The sequence below is a fragment of the Octopus sinensis genome, linkage group LG9 (assembly GCF_006345805.1).
Source record: "Octopus sinensis linkage group LG9, ASM634580v1, whole genome shotgun sequence".
NCBI lineage: Eukaryota > Metazoa > Mollusca > Cephalopoda > Octopoda > Octopodidae > Octopus > Octopus sinensis.
This window is the reverse complement of record NC_043005.1, coordinates 50,013,503-50,038,502: the sequence shown is the minus strand read 5'-3', so window position 1 is coordinate 50,038,502 and position 25,000 is coordinate 50,013,503. Positions and strand designations below refer to the sequence as shown.

General features: G+C 35.3%; 1 protein-coding gene across 2 annotated transcripts in view; it reads left to right on the top strand.

The window, feature by feature from the left end:
- The window catches only part of LOC115215414 (rho GTPase-activating protein 100F), a 289,874-nt gene that overhangs the window by 234,619 nt on the left and 30,255 nt on the right, over positions 1–25,000 (top strand). For both annotated transcript variants that reach the window (XM_029784573.2, XM_036505957.1), the window contains exon 4: positions 6,482–6,680. In XM_029784573.2, the coding sequence (XP_029640433.2) occupies positions 6,482–6,680 (199 nt within the window). The remainder of the gene's footprint in view (positions 1–6,481; positions 6,681–25,000) is intronic.

The window sequence follows — 25,000 nt, the reverse complement described above, 5'->3', positions numbered from 1 at the left end:
GTGTGATATGAAGAAAATGTAGCTACTCTCTCTAGCAGACTGAGTGACCATGTAGAAGCTTCCTAGTCGGTTTCTTTAGTAGATAGTATTTGTTCAAAATGAGGTGGTGATGTGTTGATGATCAGAAAGGATATTTGTTCTCTCATGAAGGCTTAGAAACATTCTCAAGTAAGGACATGACAACAGTACCAAACTGCAGTCACCACACAAATCAGAATACACAAACAATCCCTCATATTTTCCATGCTCATCCTTATGAACATCATCATCATCATCATCATCATCATCATCAATCATCGTTTAACGTCCATTTTCCATGCTGGCATGGGTTGGATGGTTTGACAGGGGATTGGCAAGCTAGGAGGCTGCACCAGGCTCCAATCTACTCTGGCAATGTTTCTACAGATGGATGCCCTTCCTAATGCCAACCACCCTGAGAGCATAGTGGATGCTTTTTACATGCCACTGACATGGGAGCCAGTCAGGCAGCGCTGGCATCAGCCACATTCAGATGGTGCTTCGAACAATATGTTACTAAAACTCTTCATACACTTACAGATACTAGGTTTTACCATCTATGATAAGCATTTGTAGAGATCCCATGTCTATAACATTTCCCAAATTGCTTTTCCATCCATCTTTGTTACTCAGTATTCCTGGAAGAATTGTGGGGATAGAGTCCTCAGACACTTCCTACAGAAGGGTCCAATCAGAAGCAACTGTCATTAGACTTTCCAGCTGAGTTCCTAAATATGACTTACTGAGACTATGGATGTTATCTAACCATCTCAGTTTTGGTCTACCCCTAAGTCTCTAAGTCTTGGCTTGATTCTTACCATTCATTCCTGTGACATTCTAATCACATGTCCCTAATGTTAGGGTTGTGACTTCTCAATGCAAGGAAGTAGCATCTCATTTTGGAGAGGATTCCTGGTTTCCAAGCTTTGCAGCCTGTTGATTAATATTGCCCCAGAGTAGTGCTTCCCAACTTATTTTCCTCTGGGCCTCACTATAACTTTCCAGAAAAATATATTCCCCACTGGCAGTTGGAAAAAAACAACTTTATATTTAACATTTCATAATTATATACTTTCCTTTACAAAATATCCACACTAGGACATTAGAAGAGCACTTTACTGTAGTAAACAGTCTTTATAGAGTATGCTTGGCTGGAGAGAATGATTTGGCTTGGTTGAGTATAGGTTTAGCATATTTGCTGTGATAAAAAGATTTTCGAAATTCCACCCCCCCCTACACACACACATACACTCCCCCTCAAAAAATTTGGATCCCATGCCCCACCACAATTTTCCCATGCCTCAACAGTGGGGCATATACCCCACATTGGGAATCACTGCTCCAGAGATCCAGAGAGCCATGAGTGTCCCTACATATATAATTGTATAAATGAAATAAAGGGAAGAAGCTGTGAAACACTACAGCTGTTTCAGAAAGGTTACTGGGTGCATATTTAGTTCAATAAAAAATGTTTCATGGCTATCTGGTGTCCTTTCTCAATGGATGCATATTGCTAATACAATTCAAAATTCACTTGAAATTTCTCTTGATAGCTTTGCAGCCTGCAATATTTGAATCACAGTTTCTTGTCATATTAAGATGTATATAGTAGCAATCCATATATTAGATTTCAGACGACTTTCCCAGCTTGATTACTACATTATTCTCCAAGATGGTGTCCCTTAGCATTTATCCAAAGAAGATATTCGTTTGCTTTTTACTGGGCTTGTATTAATGGCAGAAGTTTTAGTGGGTAGAATTCAGTAAATGAAAGATGAATAATCTCATTATACCAGCATGACTGATTTTGTAGGTGCATGCATAGCCGTGTGGTAAGAAGTCTGCTTCCCAACAACATGGTCTTGGATTCAGTCCTACTGCATGGTACCTTTGCTTCACGTTGAGCAAAGCCTTGTGAGTAGATTTTTGTAATTGAAAACTAAAAGAAGCCCATCGTGTATTTCTGTGTATATGTCTATGTATGTGTGTGTGTATGAAGGTGCATGGTTCAGTGGTTAAAACATCAGGCTCACAATCATGAGATAACGAATTTGATTGCTGGTTCAGCCTGTGTGTGTTGTGTTCTTGAGCAAGAGACTCAACTGCAGAAATGAATTGCGATGACACTGGTGCCAAGATGTGTTGCTCTTTGCATTTCCCTTGGATAACGTCAGTTGTGGGAAGAGAGGAGGCTGATATGCATGGGTCACTGTTGATCTTCCATAAACAACCTTACCCAGAATTATGCCTCTGAGGGGAACTTTCTATTTGCAATTCCATGATCATTCATGACCAAAGGGGTTCTTTGCTCTTTACTCTTTATATATGTGTGTGCATGTGTGTTACTACCTCCTTGCCTTGGCTTCATGTGAAAAGATGTCTGGTCACAGAAAGTATCACCTTACTTGAAAGTAGGTGAGGATTAGTGACAGCAAAGGCACCTGACTGTAAAAAGAATCTGCCTCAACAAATTCTGTCCAGTTCATGCAAGCATAGAAAAAGATGTTATGTATGTGTGTATATATATATTATATATATATTATATATATATATATCTTTCTTTTATCTTCTACTTGTTTCAGTTATGGATTGTGGCCATGCTGGGGCATTGCATTGAAGATTGACTCAAGTACTCGGTCTTCTTTTAAGCCCAGTACTAATTCTATTGGTCTCTTTTCCAAACTGTTAAGCTACGAAGACATAAACAAACAACAAACACTGGTTGTCAACCAATGGGTGAGAAGACAAACACAAACACAAGAACATACACATATACACACATACATGACTACATGTGTGTGTGCATGTGTGCCTATATATATATATATATATATATATATCCTTTAAATTTGTTGATGGGAAACATTTTGATTATGCATATAAAATCTCATATTCCATTATGCTGGCTACACACACCTCACTCAACCTTCTCCCTGATCAAAAGTGATAAACCACCTCAGTTAAACATCTATTGATACTATATCACCTGAAGAAATGAATCCATGAAGATGACCTACCTGATGGCCACAGATACTACAGACTACACTATAGTCATCAAGGAATACAGACTGTGATCTTAAGAGACATGATATGTGTGGAAACGCATATTGTGATGCATTGAAATATTTATAAATTCCATCCAAGGTTTATTATCATTACTATGTGTTGTATATATATATATATATAAATATCCATATATATGTAGGTTCCGGGTTGAGTCAGGGTTAACCACAGTAAATAAGGTACTCAATACATAGCAGAGTAAAGTATTTATTTTATAGAAGGAGCTCTACAGGACTAGAGCTGTTTCATTCAGATGAAATCTTCATGAAGATTCATCTGAATGAAACAGCTCTAGTCCTGTAGAAGCTCCTTCTATAAAATAAATATATACATATATATATATATACATATATATATATATACATACACACATATATATATATACATATATATATATATATATACACACATATATATATGTATGTATGTATGTATGTATGTATATTATTAATAATTGGCAGAACGTACAGAGTGACTTAAAGGGCAACAGTTCCATGTGTTAGTGCTGTAACCTCAGCTGGTAATTACTAAAAACCATGTACTCATGCTTTTATTTCTACTTTTCTATTTGCATCACCAAACCGATAGATAGATGGATGGACAGATGGACGGACTGACAGACAGACACACAGACAAACAGGCAGACACACAGACAGGCAGACACACACACATACAGAAGGACAGCCAGACAGATGGACAAACAGACAGATGGACAAACAGACAGATAGATGTATATATACACACACACACCTGGCCTCCACATAGCTTTGGTAGATGAAAGCTACTAAATTCACTCAGAAAGAACTGGCCAGCCCAAGGCTGTGTAGTCTGTGTGTGTGTGTGTGTATGTGTGTGTGTGTGTGGTGTGTGTGTGTGTGTGTGTGTGTGTGTGTCTCTCTCTGTGTGTGAAGATGTGTGGCCTAGTGGTTAGGATTATTGCATTTACAGATTCCTGGACCAAGAAGCATGTATTCTCAAGCAAAGTACTTAATTTCATGTACCCCACCCCACTCAGTTGCAAACAAGTAACCTTGTGACATAAGTCTTTTGATCAGGGGAAGTGTTGGCCTGCATACCTAGCAAGCAGAGTGGCATCATTCGAGAGCTAAAACAATGTAAAAAACTGTGACCAGTGATGTACTGCAACTTCCAATAGTATGGTCAATGGCTGTTTCCTGCACCAGCTTCACATAGAAGCCCCAGCCCATCCAAAGTACCTTGGATCACAGGACAGCCTGCTGTGCTTATCTTGGATTGTAGGGCGACCTGCTGTGCTTGAGGAGACCTATTAACTCAAGTACATCAACATCAAAAAATCAAATGGAAATTGTAGTTGTGATACCTGTGCCGGTGGCACGTAAAAAGCACCCACTACACTCACGGAGTGGTTGGCGTTAGGAAGGGCATCCAGCTGTAGAAACACTGCCAGATCAGACTGGAGCCTGGTGCAGCTTCCTGGCTTCCAAGACCCTGGTCGAACCATCCAACCCATGCTAGCGTGGAAAACAGACGTTAGACGATGCTGATGATGATATATATATATATATATATTATATATATATATATATATATATAGGGAGAATTCACAAAAAAAAATCAAAAGACGAAGACAGGTGGTGTAGACAACAAGCAGATGTATTAGTATTGTGGTCGGGGAGTGAAAAAGTCTTTAATGTTTCGAGCCTACACTCTTCCACAGAAAGGAACACAGAAAGAGATAAGGAGAGAAAATAAAGAGAAAAAATAAAGAATGTGTAGTGACTAGCGATCTATCATGGCAAATGCCATAAACAGCTATGTACAGTGTAATATCATAAAAGAAAAATTTAATCATCACTAAATATGACTAAGGGAGCCAAAGCACCTACATTGCTAGAAATAAAGAGTTAAAAAACTCTTACTACTGTAAGAAGAGCACAGTGTATATACACTGGCAGGGGAGGTAACTGCCTTATGACCATCTCTAGAATCACCAGATTAGGCCTAGTTTCACCTAATCTGTAGGCATCATCAGTAGTGACTTCTTAAACTTTCAAGAATTTGGTTAACTCCATCTGCCAGTATATATATTTCTATCATAAAAATTGACGTCTCGTTTAGCAAAATGTTAATGTGCATACTAAAAATTTAATATAAACAGACAGGTGCAATGTAATACCATAACGGTATTACATTATATATACATATATATATATATATATAATATATATATATATATATATATATATATATATGATTACATTTAGGTATTTGTGCAAATGTTAATGTACTTGCGTCATGTTAATGTTTCTAAATGTCTCTTTAAAATATGAGTATATGCTTATATATATATATATATAGATAGATAGATAGATAGATAGATAGATAGATAGATAGATAGATAGATAGTAGTGTTTATATGCCAACATAAAGTGGCAGTCCTATAAAGGACGATGTTGCTGCTGTTTTAACCCCAGGAAAACATCTTTTCCAGCTAGCTATCAACACACAGTTTGTGCCCGTACATAGTATTTGCAAGAGATGCCATCGCTCCCATCTCTAGCTTTAGGTGATACTCACAGACCTAGGTTTCTGAATGTTATCTGTCCTCAGCATGAGACAATCACCAGCTAGTGACAAAAGCTATCTCCACTCACAAATACTAAGTCTGTGAGTATCATGTAAGGCTAGAGATGGGAGCAATGCTCTATATGGACACAAACCGTGTGACAATAACCAGCTGGAAAAGGTGCTTTCCTGAGACTAAAACAACAGTAACATCTTCCTTCATAGGACTGCCATGTTATGTTGACAGATAAACATTACTATTCAGTAGTTACTGTAATTCTCTCGCTCAGAGATTTAAAACATGTTTTATACACACACGCACGCACACACATATATATATATTTATATATATATATATATATACCGGAGTAAACACATAAATGTGAAACAAGGTGGAAAAAAGAGTACTCAAATACCAGGGGTAGAGTAATATATATATATATATATATATATATATATATATATATATATATATATATATATATATATATATATATGCATATATGTATATATGTATGTATGTATATATATATATATATATATATATATGAGTGTGTGTATGTATGTGTATATTTATGTATGTGTATTTATGTATGTATATGTGTCTGTGCCTGTGTGTACATGCATGTGTGAGTGTATGTGTGCATTTTTGCATGTGTATTCTGAATGCACATACATCATAGTGCATATATTTTGTTTCCAGAGGACTCAAATCCCAAAACTTAGGAATGTCTTACAAAGCCATACATCTATGTATGCATCCAGATTTGTTTGTATATGTATATTTATGTACGTATGTATATATATGTATTTATATATATATATATGTCTCTGTTGTTCTCTTTCATGCTAGGATACGATGACAATGGTGCTGAACCACCTGAAGAAGGTTGCCAGCAAAAGTGATTTAAACAAGATGACCCCCGAGAATGTGGCTGTCTGTTTCGGACCCGTGCTACTGTGTCCATCCCCGTCGACATCAGCTGACTTAGACTTCAGGAAACATATCGATGTACTTAAATACTTGCTTGAAATATGGCCAGATGACTTCAGTAAGTTGGCAGCACACTGTTCTTTTTTCTCATTTTGTTGTTACCGCAGGTGATGTGGCTGCTGCTACTACAGCGGCTGTTGCCAATGTTGTTGTTATTATCATGATGTAGCCTCATATCATCCTTGATCAAGCTATTCTATCATCAAAGACTTTCTAACTGTTGCTATCCTGTCTTTTTTTTAAAGGTAAAATATATATAGGACTACATTATCTTACGTTTATTTCTTACTTCTAGAAACGGTATGATATCAGTTGAGGGCTACTTGATTGCTATTTCTACACAGGTCAAACAAATATGTGGCAGCCCCCTCATTGGCTTGTTAATTATGTTGTTATTGCTCTTCTTACTGTTACAGTTGCTATTGAATTAATGATATAATAACGAGGTGGTTAAGTGATTCACAGCACTATGAAAGCTCTTAATGAATAAAACCTTTGAACCAAAGTTTTGTAATACCTGGTGGAATTTATTTAACCTAATGTGTGTTTAAAACCCTCTAGCCTTTAGACCAACCATACCTGGCCTGAATATTCTATCTGCTTTATGTTTAGACCTGCTAGATCTGGTCTCTCACACTTACCCTACAATGTCATTCTAAGAATACAATAATCCCATCGCTGAAATCTCAAGGCTATGAAGTAATACATGATTAATTCAAATCAATGCAGATAAATATGCTTTACATTTGATAGAATAACCTGAATGCTAAAGGGTCAATGTTTCCTGAGAAAGACATGAATATCAGACAATCACATTTTCCTTTCCTTGTAATGTAGGAAAATAAATTATCTTTAAGCTGGGGGCTCCAGTCTTCAAGCCATGAAGCAAATGATTGGTATAACTTCTCTTCCATTGGGAAGTTGGTCTTTTGCAGGTAACATAGATTTCAATCATGGCTACGTGGTTATGAATTTAGTTTTGCAGTCACATAGCTCTAAGTTCTAAGTTCAATCCTACAGTATGGCACCTTGGACAAGTATCTTCTACTATAACTGCAGATCAACCCAAACCTTGAAAGTAAAACTGAATGGACAAAAAACTGCACAGAAGATCATCTGATGGACCAGATCTTCAATTATGTGGTAGACTTAACCTATCACTTAGCATAATACCACCATCCTGCCCTTGGAGTTTTTTAAACAGAGTGCATTCTGTCATAAATAATTGAAAAAATCTTGAAAAATGTCAAGATTCTTTTTTCTTTCTTCCATCTGTCTTGGAGGCCCAACAAAAGAGTTCTTGACACAACCTCTTTTACCTATAAACATAACAAAGCCATGATGCTATTTTTTGTTTTTGTTATTTATAAATTTCTGGCAGCTAAACAAACAGAGGTAGTACAGAATAAAAATCACTGCATAAAAACACAATGAAATATGTATAGGAGATTTATTAACATTATGAAGGGCATTTAAAGCAGCAAGCAGGCAGAATTATTAGTACACTGGACAAAATGCTTCCTGGCATTTCGTCCAGCTTTACACTGGGGTCAAATGCCACTGGGGTCAACTTTGCTATTCGTCTTTTTGGGGTCAATAAACTACCAGTTGAGCACTGGAATCAATTTAATCAACTTAGCCCCTCCCACACAATTGTTGGCCTTGTGCTAAAATTTGAAACTAATATTATAACCAGCTTTTAAGGTAGTGAGCAGGCAGAATCATAAAATTTGAAACTAATATTATAACCAGCTTTTAAGGTAGTGAGCAGGCAGAATCATAAACATGCTCAGCAAAATGCCAAGTGCAATTCATCTATCTTTGCTTTCTGAGTTCAAAGTCGATTTTGCCTTTCATACTTTCAGGGTCAATAAAATAAGTACCAGTTGAGCACTGGGATCAATGTAATCAACTGACCCCATATCCCAAAATTGGTGGCCTAGTTTTTTCACATTCTGAGTTCAAATTGCACTAAGGATAACTTTGCCTTTTGCCTTTTCAGGGTTGATAAAATAAAATAAAATAAAATACACCTAGGGCAATGTATTAGTACAGTTGGTAGAGTGATCATCAAAATGCAACAGTATTTAATTATGCCATTTTACAGTTTGAGTTCAAACCCAGCTTTCTCCCCATTCCCTTAATGTTTACCTTTTCTCAACTCATAAAATTTGAGGCTTTATGCCTCAAAAACCAATATCATTATAGTGGACAGTCAATGGCATAAAGAGTTTTAGCCCACATATAGTTGCTCGATCTGCATGAAATAGCTGCCAAATCTCTCAACTTAAATCCTACCATGAATAACACTTTTAATGATGTAGTGTCCCTGATGCATTGTCCAGGATAGTATCATATGGAATGCTTAAGATGTCAAGCTGACAGAATTGCTATCATACAGGGCAAAATGCTTAACAGCATTTCATCCATCCTTATGTACTGAGTTCAAATTCTGCCAAAGCCAACTTTGTTTTTCATCCTTTTGGGGTCAATAAAATAAGTACCAGTTGAGTACTGGCTGGTTGATGTAATCGACCGACTTAGCACTTTCTCCGAAATTGCTGGCCTTGTGTGAAAATTTAAAACCAATATCTGGAATTCTTTGAATATGGTCTGCTTCATCCGAGTTGACCTGGGGTACCTTGGGTTAAACAATAGCAATAACCAACACAAATCCAAAGGATGGGAGCAAGACAGAAGCTGCACAGTAGGCATAATGCTTTTCAGTATGTAATACTTCTCTACATTCAGAGTTCAAATCTTGCAAGGATTAGCTTTGACATTAACTCTCAGGAGAAATGCCAAACCAATGAAGAACTAATCATAAATTGTTTACGCTCCAACTTTAGCAAAAATTCAATGAAATCCAAAATCCAAGGAATCCAGTGACAGTCTGCATAAGCAATAAAGTATTCAAAGGAAATAGTATACAAATAACTTTTATATTATATTAAACTATATTTATATATATTATATTCATTTTTATTCTTATTCTTATTATAAGTAGTGGTGGTGGTGGTGGTGGTGGTGGTGGTGGACACTGCAGTTTATATTCAACATCAGTAGTTAAGAAATGTGTATCTTCTTTTACTCATTGGACTGTGGCCATTCTGGAGCACAATTCCTTCAAGGGCTTTAGTTGGACAAATCTACACCAGTACATATTTTTAAGCCTGATCCTTATTCTATCGGTTTATTACTGAATTAAGTAACAGGGATGTAAACAGGCCAACATCAATTATTAAGTAGTAAAGGGAACAAAACAGACACACACACACACTCACACATAATCATCATCATCATTGTCATTTAACGTCCATTTTCCATGCTGGCATGGGTTAGGTGGTTTGACAGGAGCTGGCAAGGCCAGAAGCCATACCAGGTTCCATTGTCTGTTTTGTGGTATGAATTTTGCTTCCCAACCACATGATTTTGAGTTCAGTACCTTGGACAAGTGTCATCTATGTAGCCTTGAGCTAACAAATGCCTTGGCTGACCAAAGCATTCAGTATTCTGTAAATTGGTTAATATTTCAAAAGGTTAAATTGGTTAATATTTAAAAATATATTTCAAAATATATATATATATATATTCTAGTGGGCTGTACCCAACACCAATGTCTGCTTCAGCATGGTTTCTACAGATGAATGCCTTTTGAAATATTAACCAATTTACAGAATAGTGAATGCTTTTTTCATGGTACCAGCACTCACTCTCTCTCTCTCTCTCTCTCTCTCTCTCTCTCTCTCTCTCTCTCTCTCTCTCTCTCTCTCTCTCTCTCTTCTCTCTCTCTCTCTCTCTTTCTATATATATATATGTGTGTGTGTGTGTGTGTGTGTGTGTAATTATTCTTTTACTTGTTTCAGTCATTTGACTGCAGCCATGCTGGAGCACCACCTTTAGTCCAGCAAATCGACCCCAGTACTTATTCTATCAGTCTGTTTTGCTGAACTGCTAAGATACGGAGACGTAAACACACTTTGTCAAGCGATGGTAGAGAGACAAACATTGGTTGTCAAGCGATGGTGGAGGGACAAACACAGACACACAAACATACATATATACACACACACACTCACATATATATATACAACAGGCTTCTTTCAGTTTCCATCTACCAAATCCACTCACAAAGCTTTGGTTGGCCCGAGGCTATAGAAGAAGACACTTGCCCAAGGTGCCATGCAGTGGGACTGAACCTGGAACCATGTGGTTGGTAAGCAAGCTACTTACCACACAACCACTCCTGCATGTGTATGTTTGTATTTAATCAACCTTCACTACTACTCTCACTAACACAACCACTGCCATTACTCATCCAGCAACTCCTTATTGACCAATAACAACAGCAACAACAACAATATAAACATCTGATGTTTAAAAAAAACAATCAAATGAGATAATTTGGTGCTTGAGAATATTTTAAATGTTGAACAAAATGTTAATGTCAGGTCAATGAGGATCAAGTTAAAACTAAATAGCAACAATAATACAATTATCAAGAATATAACACCACCATCACCAACAATATTCCCACCATAACTACTTAGTACCATCATTAATAACATAAAAACCACTACAACCAATACCACCACTATTACTGATCTTCCAAATTTCAAATAACCAACTGGCAACAACAATAGTAATACCAGCATGATAGCAATGTCTGTAGCTGCATATGTTGTATGTCAACACAGAGTGTGTGTGTATGTGTATGAAAGAGAGAGAGGGGGAGAGCGAGAGTAGTCAGAGGTGCAAGGGGCAAAGTGTTCAGGAATCTAATAACCCTTCAACTAACTGTAGTCATACAGTACTTCTTTCCACCTCATGCCTTCACCTTTTCAGCTTTTCATTTCCATTCTCCCACTCATACAAATAAGACAGCTATTTTTTGCTCTCACAAAACGGTCCTTTCTTGGTGCTATTATTTGTACTATACATTTGTTGCAGATAATTGTTGATCAGGGTTGAGGTTATTGGATTTACTTACAATTCAAGCTGTCAGTAATGAAGCCATCAAATAACACTGAAGGTAATAGTTCAAAAGGGAACCATGAAATGATTACATTAGATACTAAACTTGATATTTCAAAAGGCCTGATACAAGAGGAAAAAATGTCACATTGCTGAAAAGGAACAATACATAACTCTAGCACTCTGTCGGTTATGAAGACAAGGGTTCCAGTTGATCCAATCAATGGAACAGCCTGCTCATGAAATTAACGTACAAGTGACTGAGCACTCCACAGACAAGTATACACTTAATGTATTGGGTTGTCCAGAAAGTTCGTGCCAATTTTCAAAGTAAGAAAAAGGTCAATAAATACTTGCCATTATATTTTTAATCAGCCAAATATGAACCATTTTGTTGCACAATGCGTCTCCATCTTTCCTTTAACTTGAAAATACCCTCTTCCCAGAATTGAGGTGGCTTCATGGCAAAGAATTAATCAAAGTATCTTTTTACATCATCCAAGGAATTGAAATTTTTACCATTAAGACTATTCTGCAGAGACCTGAATAAGTAGAAATCTGAAGGAGCAGCATCTGGTGGTTATGGAGTGTGAGGTAACATATTCCAGTCAATTTGAAGCAATCTTTGTCTGGTTCCCAAAGCATCAAGTGCCGAAAATAAACTTTCTTAATCTTCCATTTTAAAGGGTTACAGAATTAACACAGGTTATAGGAACATAAACCTTCTTCCACAAAAAAATAGCTTAAACTGTGCTCTAAACGGAGGTGTAGTCAAATCCTATTTTATGGACTCAACCATGTTCTAAAATAAGTCGAAAAGTAAGCTACTATAAATTGGCACAAACTTTCCGGACAACTCAATAGTTTTCAAGGAAATTTAGCGTGACACTGAATGTGACAAGGCTGGCCCTTTGAATTACAGGTACAACTCATTTTTGCCTGTTGAGTGGACTGGAGCAATGTGGAATAAAGTGTCTTGCTCAGATACACAATGTATTGCTAGCTATTGAACTCATAACCTTACGATCATGAGCCAAATATCCTATCCGCAAAGCATTTCATAACAAAATAGAAAATTAGGCAAAGTGTTCAACAAGTTACTCTGTCAGCAGTTAGGACTTTATTTCTTCATAAATCAAATGTGATGCTGAAGAAAATAGACAGGTCTTGAATGCATGGACAGAAAATATATATAGTCAGACTGTATTAATGGTTGACAAGCAGAAAGTCTACATCAGTTTGGAAAAAATATTATGGCGCTTGCAAATACTAACTAGAGCTAATGTTGCTTAACTTCAGGAATCAAATAAGAACCAATATTTTCAGCATGATATGGTTGCAATGTATATATATATATATATATATATATATATATACACACTGTGTTGTTGCCATGTAAAAAGGCACCTGGTACACTCTGTAGAGTTATTGGCACTAGTAAGGGTGCCCAGCCATAGAAACCATATCAAAATAGACAATAAAGCCTAGTGCAGACCCAGCCTTACCAGTTCTTGTCAAACTGTCTAACCCATGCCAGCATGGAAAACAGACATTAAAGATGGTGATGATGATGATGATATATATGTTTGTACCGGCATACGTATGTCATGTATGTCAATGTGTACGTCTGTGTATGTGTGTGTGTATATAGACATATATATATGTATATATATATATATATATATGTATGTTTATATATACACATACACACACACACACACATACACACATATACACAAATATTTGGTGCGCAGTGATATTTAAATAACATACATAACTAAACTGCTTCTTTCTAGAGAAATTTTCAATACAAATGCTTGTATGCATGTATATGTATTCATATGTATGAATGCATGTATGTATCTATGTTTTTGTATATTTTGTGCATGACAGATGTATTTATCAGTTGTTTTGTGTCTGCGCTTCCTTACGCGAGTGTGCGTGAGTGCATACATATGTATGTGGGTGCTTATGAGAAAGACGCAATATTTAATCAATTATACTTAACGTATCGATTAGGCTCAGAGTTCAACTAATGTGTTTGATCACACATTCTATGTGTGATTATGGTCTGCATGCACGCATACATACATATATGCACATATGTATATGTATGTGTGTATATATATACATATGTTTGTGTGTGTATGTATATATGTATGCATATTTATATATATATATTTATGTGTGAATGTATGTATGCATATATGTATGTATATGCATATATATATATACATATATGTACATATACATGCATATATATATATATATATATACACATACATGTGTGTGCATGTGGCATGTGTGTGTGGATGTGTGTAAATGGATTAATATATATGTATGCATAATCAGTTTGAATCTTTGGTAAAATGGCATTAAGTGTAAAGAAAGTAATTTTAAGATGGAAACGTTTGATAAAAACAACAAGAGAAAAATCGCTTGTCTGCTTCTCAACACTTACATAACATAGAAGAAAAAACAAAACAATCTGCAACTTCCACGTAATAGTAGTTTTGTCTAAGCCTTGCTTCAATCTGATTACAGAATTGCTAAAGTAAAGCTGTAGGAAAAATGCGATTTCTGTCATGCAAAACCAGTCAAAAGACAAGTGTGGAGAAGGATTATGAGTACTAAGCACTTGTAGACCTTGAAAGCAATTCGTGTCTGAAGAAGCAAGAGTCAAAATTTTAACTCAAGGGAAGCTTTCAAAGCTATCAAAAGTCTGATCTTTGCTGAAGAGAAAATCAGATCACATGATCAAGAGGGTTAGAGTTTTAAGGTATTTACAGGCTAATTTCTGTTCAACTTGATCATTTGCTCACACAGTAGAAGTTTAGGACTATCTAAAACTGATCTTTACTGAAGGTGTTGGTCACTTACTCAAAGTGTAGAGTATTAAGATATCTAAAGAAATATCTCTGTTGAGCAGAAACAAATTATTCAGTCTGAAAGTCAGTATTTTGAAAATTTGTTAACACTTTGAACACCGAGAGACCTCAGACCACCTCTAACTCTTTGATCGGAAACTTCATGTTTTAAAGTGTTTATAGATGCAGGTATGACTGTATGGTTAAGAAGCTCGATTTGCAACCATGTGGTTTTGAGTTCAGTCCCATTTCGCAACAGCTTGCACAAGTGTCTTCTATTATAGCCCCAAGCCAACCAGTGCTTATAATTGAACTTGGTAGCTGAAAACTGTGTGGAATCCCTTTATATATATATATATATAATAATATAATAATAATAATAATAATAATAATAATAATAATAATAATAATAATAAAGGGTAAAATTAATTAATTAATTAATAATTAATGATTTTACCAAGTTGTTCGGTATGTTAAAAGAACCATTATCAGTAAACTTATACAAAAATACAATAATTACGAGTATAATTATAATTAGGGTCCAGCAAAATTTGCTTCACCACATACCGAAATTTAGAAATAGCAGTTAAACTACTATTTTACTACCAGAAGAAAATCTCCCACACAGCAATATTCAACAACTCATGCACTCTTTACCTGCATGAGTTGTTGAGTATTGCTGTTTGGGAGATATCTTATGGTAGTAAAATAGTAGTTTAACTGCTATTTCTAAATTTCAGTATGTGGTGAAGCAAATTTTGCTGAACCCTAATTATAATTATATTCATAATTATAGAATTTTTGTATATATATATCTATATATATATATATATATTATGCATGCATGTATGTTTGTGTGAATGTGTGTGTATGTGTATATGTCTGTTTGTATGTGTGGTGTGTTTAAGTGTGTCTCCTCACCATCACTTGACAACTGGTGTTGGTCTTTTTACATCTCCATAACTTAGTAGATGAGAAAAAGAAACCAATAGAACAAACACCAGACTTTAAAAAAATAAGTAGTGACATTGATTTGTTCAAATAAACCCATAAGAGCAGTGCCCCAACATGACCATAGTCCAATGAGTGAAACAAATACCTAAAGATACAAAATAAATAAATGCTCCTTTTCGAGCCATGCCAGGCTCATAAGGGCCCATTTCCTAGTTTCAGTGGCGTAGAAATTCCCCACCTGGACGGGACGCCAGTCCATCGCAGGATTACTCATTTTTGCCTCCTGAGTGGACTGGAGCAATGTGAAATGAAGTTTTTTGCTCAAGAACACAACACATCAGCAGGTCCAGGAATCGAAACCACAACCATACGATCATGAGTTCAACACCTTAACCACTAAGCCATGCACCTCCATAAAGATACAAAATGCCTAAAGTAAAAATACCATCATAATGTTATGCAAGAACCCTTTGTTCAAATAGTTATTCTTTCTAAATTCTCTAAAATCCTTGATTATTTGCCAATTAATTGAAATGATTCATTAGAAATAGGGCCATAAAAGGATTAAGAAAAGCGTCAGCCAAATTTGAAAAAACACGAGTTAAACAGCACTGGGTTTCAAAATTATTTAAAATACAAATCAAGATTTAGCTGAATAGCTAATCTCTGACTCAAACTGGGCTGAGTCTAAGATTATCAAAAACCTCCTATCTGTAGAAACTGAGAACAACAGTTCATTATATGGTCAAATAATAGAAAGCAATTTGCATATTTAACATGGCATGAATATTTACAGAGAGACATAAAAAAAAAAATGTAATTGCAACCCTCATAACCGTTTGGGTCAGAAGTGAAGATACATGAAATAGCTTTGATCAAAGTCGTGAATGGATTAGAAGGAATGAAAGAATATGGTGATAAAGAAAATGGGTGAAATTGTATAGAAACTGCATGGAAATTTCCCTTATACAGAGAACAATTGCATGTGAAAAAATACAGGAGATATAAGGAAGCAGAATATATGTGTGTATGTGTGAGTCTCTCACTCTCTCTCTCTTTATATATATACATATATATATATATATATATATATATATATATATATATTATATATATATTAATATATATATATATATATATATAATATATGTATAACAATGTCTTCATCATCATCATCATCATCATTTAGCGTCCAGTTTTTATGCTGGCATGGGTTTGATGGTTTGACAAGAGCTGACAAAGCAGAAGATTGCACCCCGCTTGAACATCTATTTTGGTATGGTTTTTACAGCTGGATGCCCTTCCTAACACCAACCGCCCCATATATGTATATATATATATATTATATATATATATATATTATGCATGCATGTATGTTTGTGTGAATGTGTGTGTATGTGTATATGTCTGTTTGTATGTGTGGTGTGTTTAAGTGTGTCTCCTCACCATCACTTGACAACTGGTGTTGGTCTTTTTACATCTCCATAACTTAGTAGATGAGAAAAAGAAACCAATAGAACAAACACCAGACTTTAAAAAAATAAGTAGTGACATTGATTTGTTCAAATAAACCCATAAGAGCAGTGCCCCAACATGACCATAGTCCAATGAGTGAAACAAATACCTAAAGATACAAAATAAATAAATGCTCCTTTTCGAGCCATGCCAGGCTCATAAGGGCCCATTTCCTAGTTTCAGTGGCGTAGAAATTCCCCACCTGGACGGGACGCCAGTCCATCGCAGGATTACTCATTTTTGCCTCCTGAGTGGACTGGAGCAATGTGAAATGAAGTTTTTTGCTCAAGAACACAACACATCAGCAGGTCCAGGAATCGAAACCACAACCATACGATCATGAGTTCAACACCTTAACCACTAAGCCATGCACCTCCATAAAGATACAAAATGCCTAAAGTAAAAATACCATCATAATGTTATGCAAGAACCCTTTGTTCAAATAGTTATTCTTTCTAAATTCTCTAAAATCCTTGATTATTTGCCAAATTAATTGAAATGATTCATTAGAAATAGGGCCATAAAAGGATTAAGAAAAGCGTCAGCCAAATTTGAAAAAACACGAGTTAAACAGCACTGGGTTTCAAAATTATTTAAAATACAAATCAAGATTTAGCTGAATAGCTAATCTCTGACTCAAACTGGGCTGAGTCTAAGATTATCAAAAACCTCCTATCTGTAGAAACTGAGAACAACAGTTCATTATATGGTCAAATAATAGAAAGCAATTTGCATATTTAACATGGCATGAATATTTACAGAGAGACATAAAAAAAAAATGTAATTGCACCCTCATAACCGTTTGGGTCAGAAGTGAAGATACATGAAATAGCTTTGATCAAAGTCGTGAATGGATTAGAAGGAATGAAAGAATATGGTGATAAAGAAAATGGGTGAAATTGTATAGAAACTGCATGGAAATTTCCCTTATACAGAGAACAATTGCATGTGAAAAAATACAGGAGATATAAGGAAGCAGAATATATGTGTGTATGTGTGAGTCTCTCACTCTCTCTCTCTTTATATATATACATATATATATATATATATATATATATATATATATATATATATATATAAATATATATATAATATATAATATATGTATAACAATGTCTTCATCATCATCATCATCATCATTTAGCGTCCAGTTTTTATGCTGGCATGGGTTTGATGGTTTGACAAGAGCTGACAAAGCAGAAGATTGCACCCCGCTTGAACATCTATTTTGGTATGGTTTTTACAGCTGGATGCCCTTCCTAACACCAACCGCCCCATATATGTATATATATATATTATATATATATATATATATATATATATATATATGCACATATATAAATATATATATACACATATACATATACATACACACACACACACATATATATATATACATACATGCATACATACATACATACATACATACATACATACATACTACATACATACATACATACATACATATACACACAAATCTATTCACATAGGGCATAAAAATACCAAGAGAATACATAATTTCTTAACTCAGTATCTGTTTCAGGAAGCTCAGAATTACATAACAATCATAATTTGCAGATGGAAGATACAAAAAATCTTCACTCTGCAACCAGTAAGCAGTCACATAGTGATATTATTATAAGACTGGCTCCCTTCATCAAGAGAAAAGTAGCAAAAGTAGTTGATATTGTAGTGTGAGAGATTCAAAGGTTGAAAGGAGAGAGGAGGGAGAATAAGAGCAAAAAGTAGGGGGTAGGAGGATATAAGCAGCATATGAAGGAGGAACAGAGGTAGAGAAGAACTGCAAAGCAGGGAAATGGAGGAGGATTTCTATAACATAGAGGGAATAAACAGAGGCAGAATAGATGAAACAGAGATATGTCACAGAATCTCCATAACTAGAAACCATGGATTTAGAATCCAAGTCTAATAAGATTATTTATGAATGCAATCATGCAATATCAGTATGTGTACTCACCAATAAACCTTGAACTCATAAACATTTTCAACCTTATGAGAATGGAGAACCACTCAGAATAATGAGACCCCAATATATTAAAGATTCACAAATAAGAATATATAAAACTTATTCCCATCATCAGCTGCCTAACAGATTTCACTATGGTTTCAACACCTGAGTTGTACTATTCAGTCTGGCAGTGTCTGCAGTGTTAAAAACATAAATAAACACTACTGGGAATCAATATAGACAAGTAGCATAAATGAAACATTAACATTTTATGTCCATTACATCAATACCTGTTTGCTATTACAAATAACAACAGTGAATATGAACAAAATTATATAATGAAGAAGAAAAAAAGAAAACCACAACAGGGACTAGTATTCACACAGGTGGTCTTAATCTCACACTTGAATAGAAAAAAGAAAAGGATCTTTAGCATTTTGGACATTAAAATTTTTCATCGGAAAAAGGGAATGGAAGAAGGGTGATAGAAAAGTAGGAAGAAGGAGAAGAAAAAATTTAGGGGCCAGGCTGTAATACAGTTCTATAGGGAAAAAGTCAGAAAAGAAGAAGAGGTGGGGTGTTTCGTGCATATATAAGAGAGTGTCTGGGTAAGATAGCCATAGAGAGAGGTGTGTGAGTAGTGTGGGTTGCAGGTTATTAACTGGGGGTGAGTGTATTCAAAAGGGTAGTAAATATGGTAAAGATGAGAGAGAGGCATGGAAAGAGATACAATTGGGGAAACAGGAAAGAAAATGGTGTAGTGGATGAGAAAAATTAAAAATCAAAAAGTTACAAAAATCAATAAAAAGGGGGGAAAATAAAAGAGTTAGATACACACACACACATGCACAAACACACACACACACACACATATAAATATAAGAATAATTACAAAATTAATTGTCGATATTTCAAATGCATTTAAAACATACATTTCAAGTGAATATGTAACAACTTGTATGTAGGTACTACCCTCTTCAGTCTTTACAAGCAAGTGACATGAATACTCTGTGCAGAGCAATAATAGTTGTTAGTTGAATTTCCCAACTCTAAGTAATGCATATACATGGTGCTTAAAAATATAAAAGTCTTTATAAATAAAAAATATAAATCAAAATATATATAAGCAAATAAAAACACCTTTGAGTTATGTTTAAAAGCATGAGCTTCTCATTATTTTCCAGGCATCGTGTAACCTCAAACTCTCTCATTCCATTTGCTCTTTTAAGACTGTAAAATGTGATTTAAGGGAAATTTGGCTGCTGTTTCTAGCTAATTGAATTTGCATGTGCTGACTCCCTCAGTGACAGTTGTTTTCAGTCCTAGAATCAGAATTTCTGACTCCAGGCATGGCTATGTGGTAAGAAGCTTGCTGCCCAACCACATGGCCTCAGGTTCAGTCCTATTGCATGGCATCTTGGCCAAGTTTCTTCTAGTATGGCTCCAAGCCAACCAATGCCTTGTGAGTGGATTTGGTAGATAAAAACTGAAAGAAGCCTATCATATACATATATATATATATATATATATATTATGTGTGTGTTTGTGTATGCATGCAAGTGTGTCTATCCTTGCCTTGATATCATGTGATTGTTTTAAACAAATGTTACCATAATGCAAGCAGTGTCCTCCATTTCCAATCTTCTATAAAAACATGTCTGGTCATGGAGAAACATTGCATCACTTGGAAACAGGTGAGAGTTAGTGACAGGAAGGGCATCCAGCTGTAGAAAATCTGCCTCAACAAATTTTAGCCAATCCATGCAAGCATGGGGAAAGAGGATATTGATGACGATATTGATGAAAAGTGGATATAATGCGAATGAAGATGATGATGGTTAATACTCAAACCAACAAGAAGTGTTTGTTTAAGCTGATCAACCAGTTCGCATTAAACTTCCTTACATTATAAGACATTTAGGGACACATACACACAAATACACATAAATATATAATATATACAACAGGCTTTCTTAAGTTTCTGGCTACCAAATCCACTCATGAGGCTTTAATAGAAGACAATTACCCAAGGTGCTATTCAATGGGGCTGAACCTAGAACAATGTGGCTGGGAAGCAAGCTAGCCAAGGGAACTTTTATGCAGTGATTCAAGAAAGCCGGAATTAGTAAGGGTTAAAGACCAACTCCTTGAACAGATTATTATGTATTACTGATGAGAGCTTCATATTTTAATCTCTGCTTCTGATATGATAGAGAAATATTGTGGGAAGACTTTTAGTGCAAGTCACATGAAGTTCATAGCAACATCAGTTCAGATTTTGAAGAAAATATATGATGCTTAAGATGCTATATTTGGGAGAAATCAATAAAACAGATATTTATATGATTTCATTTTTTTTTTATGTATTTTAATTCAATTTTTTTTTTGCATAATTTAAATGTTTGTATTTCTTCTTTTTTCAATTTTTACAATGAATGTGAGATTAAGAATAATATGTTAAACTTTAGAGTTCAAGGTTGTGTGTTTAAATATTTACTTTTTACAGCCATTGTTTTATGTTTCCAAGTAAGAAACTTAGCTCTATTTTGCTTCAGTCTGACTGACTGACAAACAGGTTCCCCTCCAACATCAAAGCTGAGTGTTCAGTTACAGATAGTAACAGATAAATAACTGTAAAAATAATGGATTCACTAAAACCCAATCAAAAGTGGGTGTGAATTGCAGAAGAAAGGACATATAATCCTTTTAAGATTTATATTTTGATTTTATTTAAATTCTAATGAACTCTATTTTAGAGTACATTAGACTAGAATGTTAAAAGATTTTCCTTTGCTTTAAATTTTGAATTTTCAAATATCATTTACATTGCATTTTACTTTGCTTGAACATTATGTCAACAGTATTTACTTTGTATTTTAAATTGCTTTAAAATGTATTTCAATATACTTTGTATTATATTTTAATTTGCTTTAACTTGTATTTTAAATAATTTCAAATTGCATTTTAATTTACTTTAAATTATATTTCAATGTATGTTAAATTGTGTTTTGATTTATTCAAAATTATATTTCATTGTTCTTTGAATTGTGTTTTCAGTTTCAGTTAACTTTTAATTGTCTTTCCATTTAGTTTAAATAAATTGCATTTTCATTTTTAATTTCATTTAAACTGCATTTTAATTTAATTTGAATTGTATTTGAATTGAATTTATTTTATATTTAAATTTGCTAAAGTTTTGAATCTAATTTCAAAGTGCATTTAATTTTAATTTTAATTTCAATTTTAATTATATTCCAATTCAGTTGAATTTATTATATTTTAATTTGCTAATTTGCTTCTGTCATTCAGTTTTGTCTCTTTGTTTCCATCTTACGTGATTATTGTCATCACATTGCAAGGCTGTCTCTCTTCAGTCACACTTTGTGAAACATGGCCAACAGCAACAATGAGGATACATGTCGTTCACATCATTCACATTGGGATCATTTACTTACAATAACGACATGAAAGGAATACTTCAAAATATATCTGTAATATATGCTCAACTATAATGGTTGTTCTGAGTAGGACTTTAAACTGAATCCAGTAGTTGAACCCTGGTTTGGGAGCTCCAGGGTTTTGAGAAGTGTGGAACCAGCCCTTAATCAGTCTTGTTTCAAAGTCTGCTCTAACCTGAAGTAGTAAATTCTGCCAGGGTCCCAACTATGGGCTAATTTGCATATTATGGCTTACCTACCTATGCATGTGAAAAGCAAATCTGATGCAAACACTGTGGAAGAAACTTGCATGGTTCAACGGAAGGGAAGGTAGCTGCAACAATGCATTGAGGAGTGTTGAGAGCAAGATGAGGCAAATAAGGCATTTTGGTCATCTCCTGCATCAGTGTGGAGGCACATGACTTAGTGGTTAGGGTGTTGGACTCATGATCATAAGATTGTGGTTTCAGTTCCTGGGCTGGGCAACGTGTTGTGTTCTTGAACAAAACACTTCATTTCAAGTTGCTCCAGTCTACTCAGCTGATAAAAATGTGTAATCCTGCGATGAATTGATGTCCCATCCAGCTGGAGAATTCCTACACCATGAAACTGGCCAACTGGCCCTTATGAGCTGGCATGACTCAAGAATTTAACTTTTACCTGGATCTGTTTCCGCCCCAATCATCTTGACCTAGTCTTTGCCACTGGATTGAAGATGGTCACAGACAAGAGAAGGAAATCACTGGAGTTCAACTCTTCTTCATTATTAAGTTACCTTGCACATTATCAGTCCTTGTCACTCCAACAGACAAACATGGACTATAATGGCTCAGACCTATCGGAGGTAAGACTGAGACTTAATGTACTCACTACTCAGTGGTGTCACTGTTTGCAATAAGAAGAGCTGTACTTGTACACGATATCATTTTATAGCTTGGTGGACTGGGACAGTAGAAGTCTTAGCTATTGATACAGTTCAGTGCCAGTGACAGGACACAAACCATTGAACATTCAGCCAGAGCTCAATGCTCTACTGACTTGGTCAGCTATAAGTCTAACCAAACAGCTCTTTCTCTCTCTATTCTTCTATCTCTCTCTCTCTTTGTTACCTTTCTCACTCTCAAAAATATAGATAATAGATAAGGTAAGCTTAAGGCTGCCTGTGTCTTTGAGGAAGATGCTGTAATTCATTGGTATCAGCCTTCTTGATGATATCATAGACGTTTTTTCATTGATGGATGATACTTGAGTATTGAACAAAAAGGCCTTTCAGCAGAATCTAGTTTTGACCCATTGCATTAAAGCTCAAATATCTACAAGTTTGCCTTTGATCCTTCTGGAAATCAATGAAAATAAAGTACAGGGGTGAATTTATATTTCTATAAAGCACCCTGGATATGCATAAAATTATAACAGAAAACTATTATAAAAGATCTTATATAATAGTTTAAATCTTTGGGGGATTGAGAATTCTACCAGTAGTCAGGTAGTACTCATTTTCAGCTGAAGATATTAAAGTAATGTAAAATAAGTACCTTGCTCAAGGACAAACAGTGCTGCCTGGTTCAGAAATTGAACCTATGGCCATAAGATTGTGAATCCAAAATAGCAACAACTAGGCCATGCATTGTCACTATAAACTATGTATTAATAATGATAATAGATGTCAGATCAGATCTTTGTGTCTGAAGGTCATGAAGAAGAGCAGCTACCTACAAATTTGAAGCTGAAACTGCCAGTACCATCCAGTACCTATCACTGCATGGGTTTTCTTCCGGTCTGCAATGAACAATTTTAAAGTGAGAGTCAGTCTGTGTAATCCAATTCGGTTCTTCAGGCTTGGAGGTCTGAGCACAGTGGATCAGAGGGCTAAGACAGCTGATAGCTGTGGTGACTAGAAAGCTGTAGGTTTTACACTGGAGTAGCCTTCTCTCAGGTGAATTACCCTATAGGGCTGGAAAGCTTCACCCCACCCTGGTAACTATAAATGAGGAAATTGTCAGAGCTGATGAAATGGGAGGAAGAATAATCTCCACTATCGTATATCACATGGTCTTTCAACTTACTTGAAATGAAGTCTACATGCTCAGTGACCTCACTGGTGCTGGTTACATGTGAAAATACCCTCTACATTCTATGAAGTGGTTGGTAAAGGGAAGAGCACCAAGATGTGGAAACCATGCCAAAAGAAAAATAAAAGGGAAAACGAAACATATGAATGGAACGTGGTCCCTTACTCATGGAGAAGGTTATTAATACTGAATAAGGACTGTGAAAAAGCAACTTAAATCCATCAAATTACTGTCCTTAAAAAAGGAAGGTTATATTAAAAAATGTAGTTCTAGGTGTGGATGAGATGACTGCAGTATTTTGAGCAGAATTTCATTCATAGGTCTACTTAATCAGGGTTGAACTGGAGGTTAAACCACAACAACAAGCATGACAACAACCACAATAGAGTCAAGCCAATGAATAGACATCAACATGCAGATGTTTGACCAGTAAGAAATAGCAACTATTTCTTCCTCAAAGTATACCCTACTACCTAAGTAAAGGATAGGGCTGGCTGGATACAGTATATCTGTTTACTACGTCACGTGACTGACCAGGCTATCAGATGTTGTTACATATCACTGGTTGCAATGTGCATTTGCATTGTTTT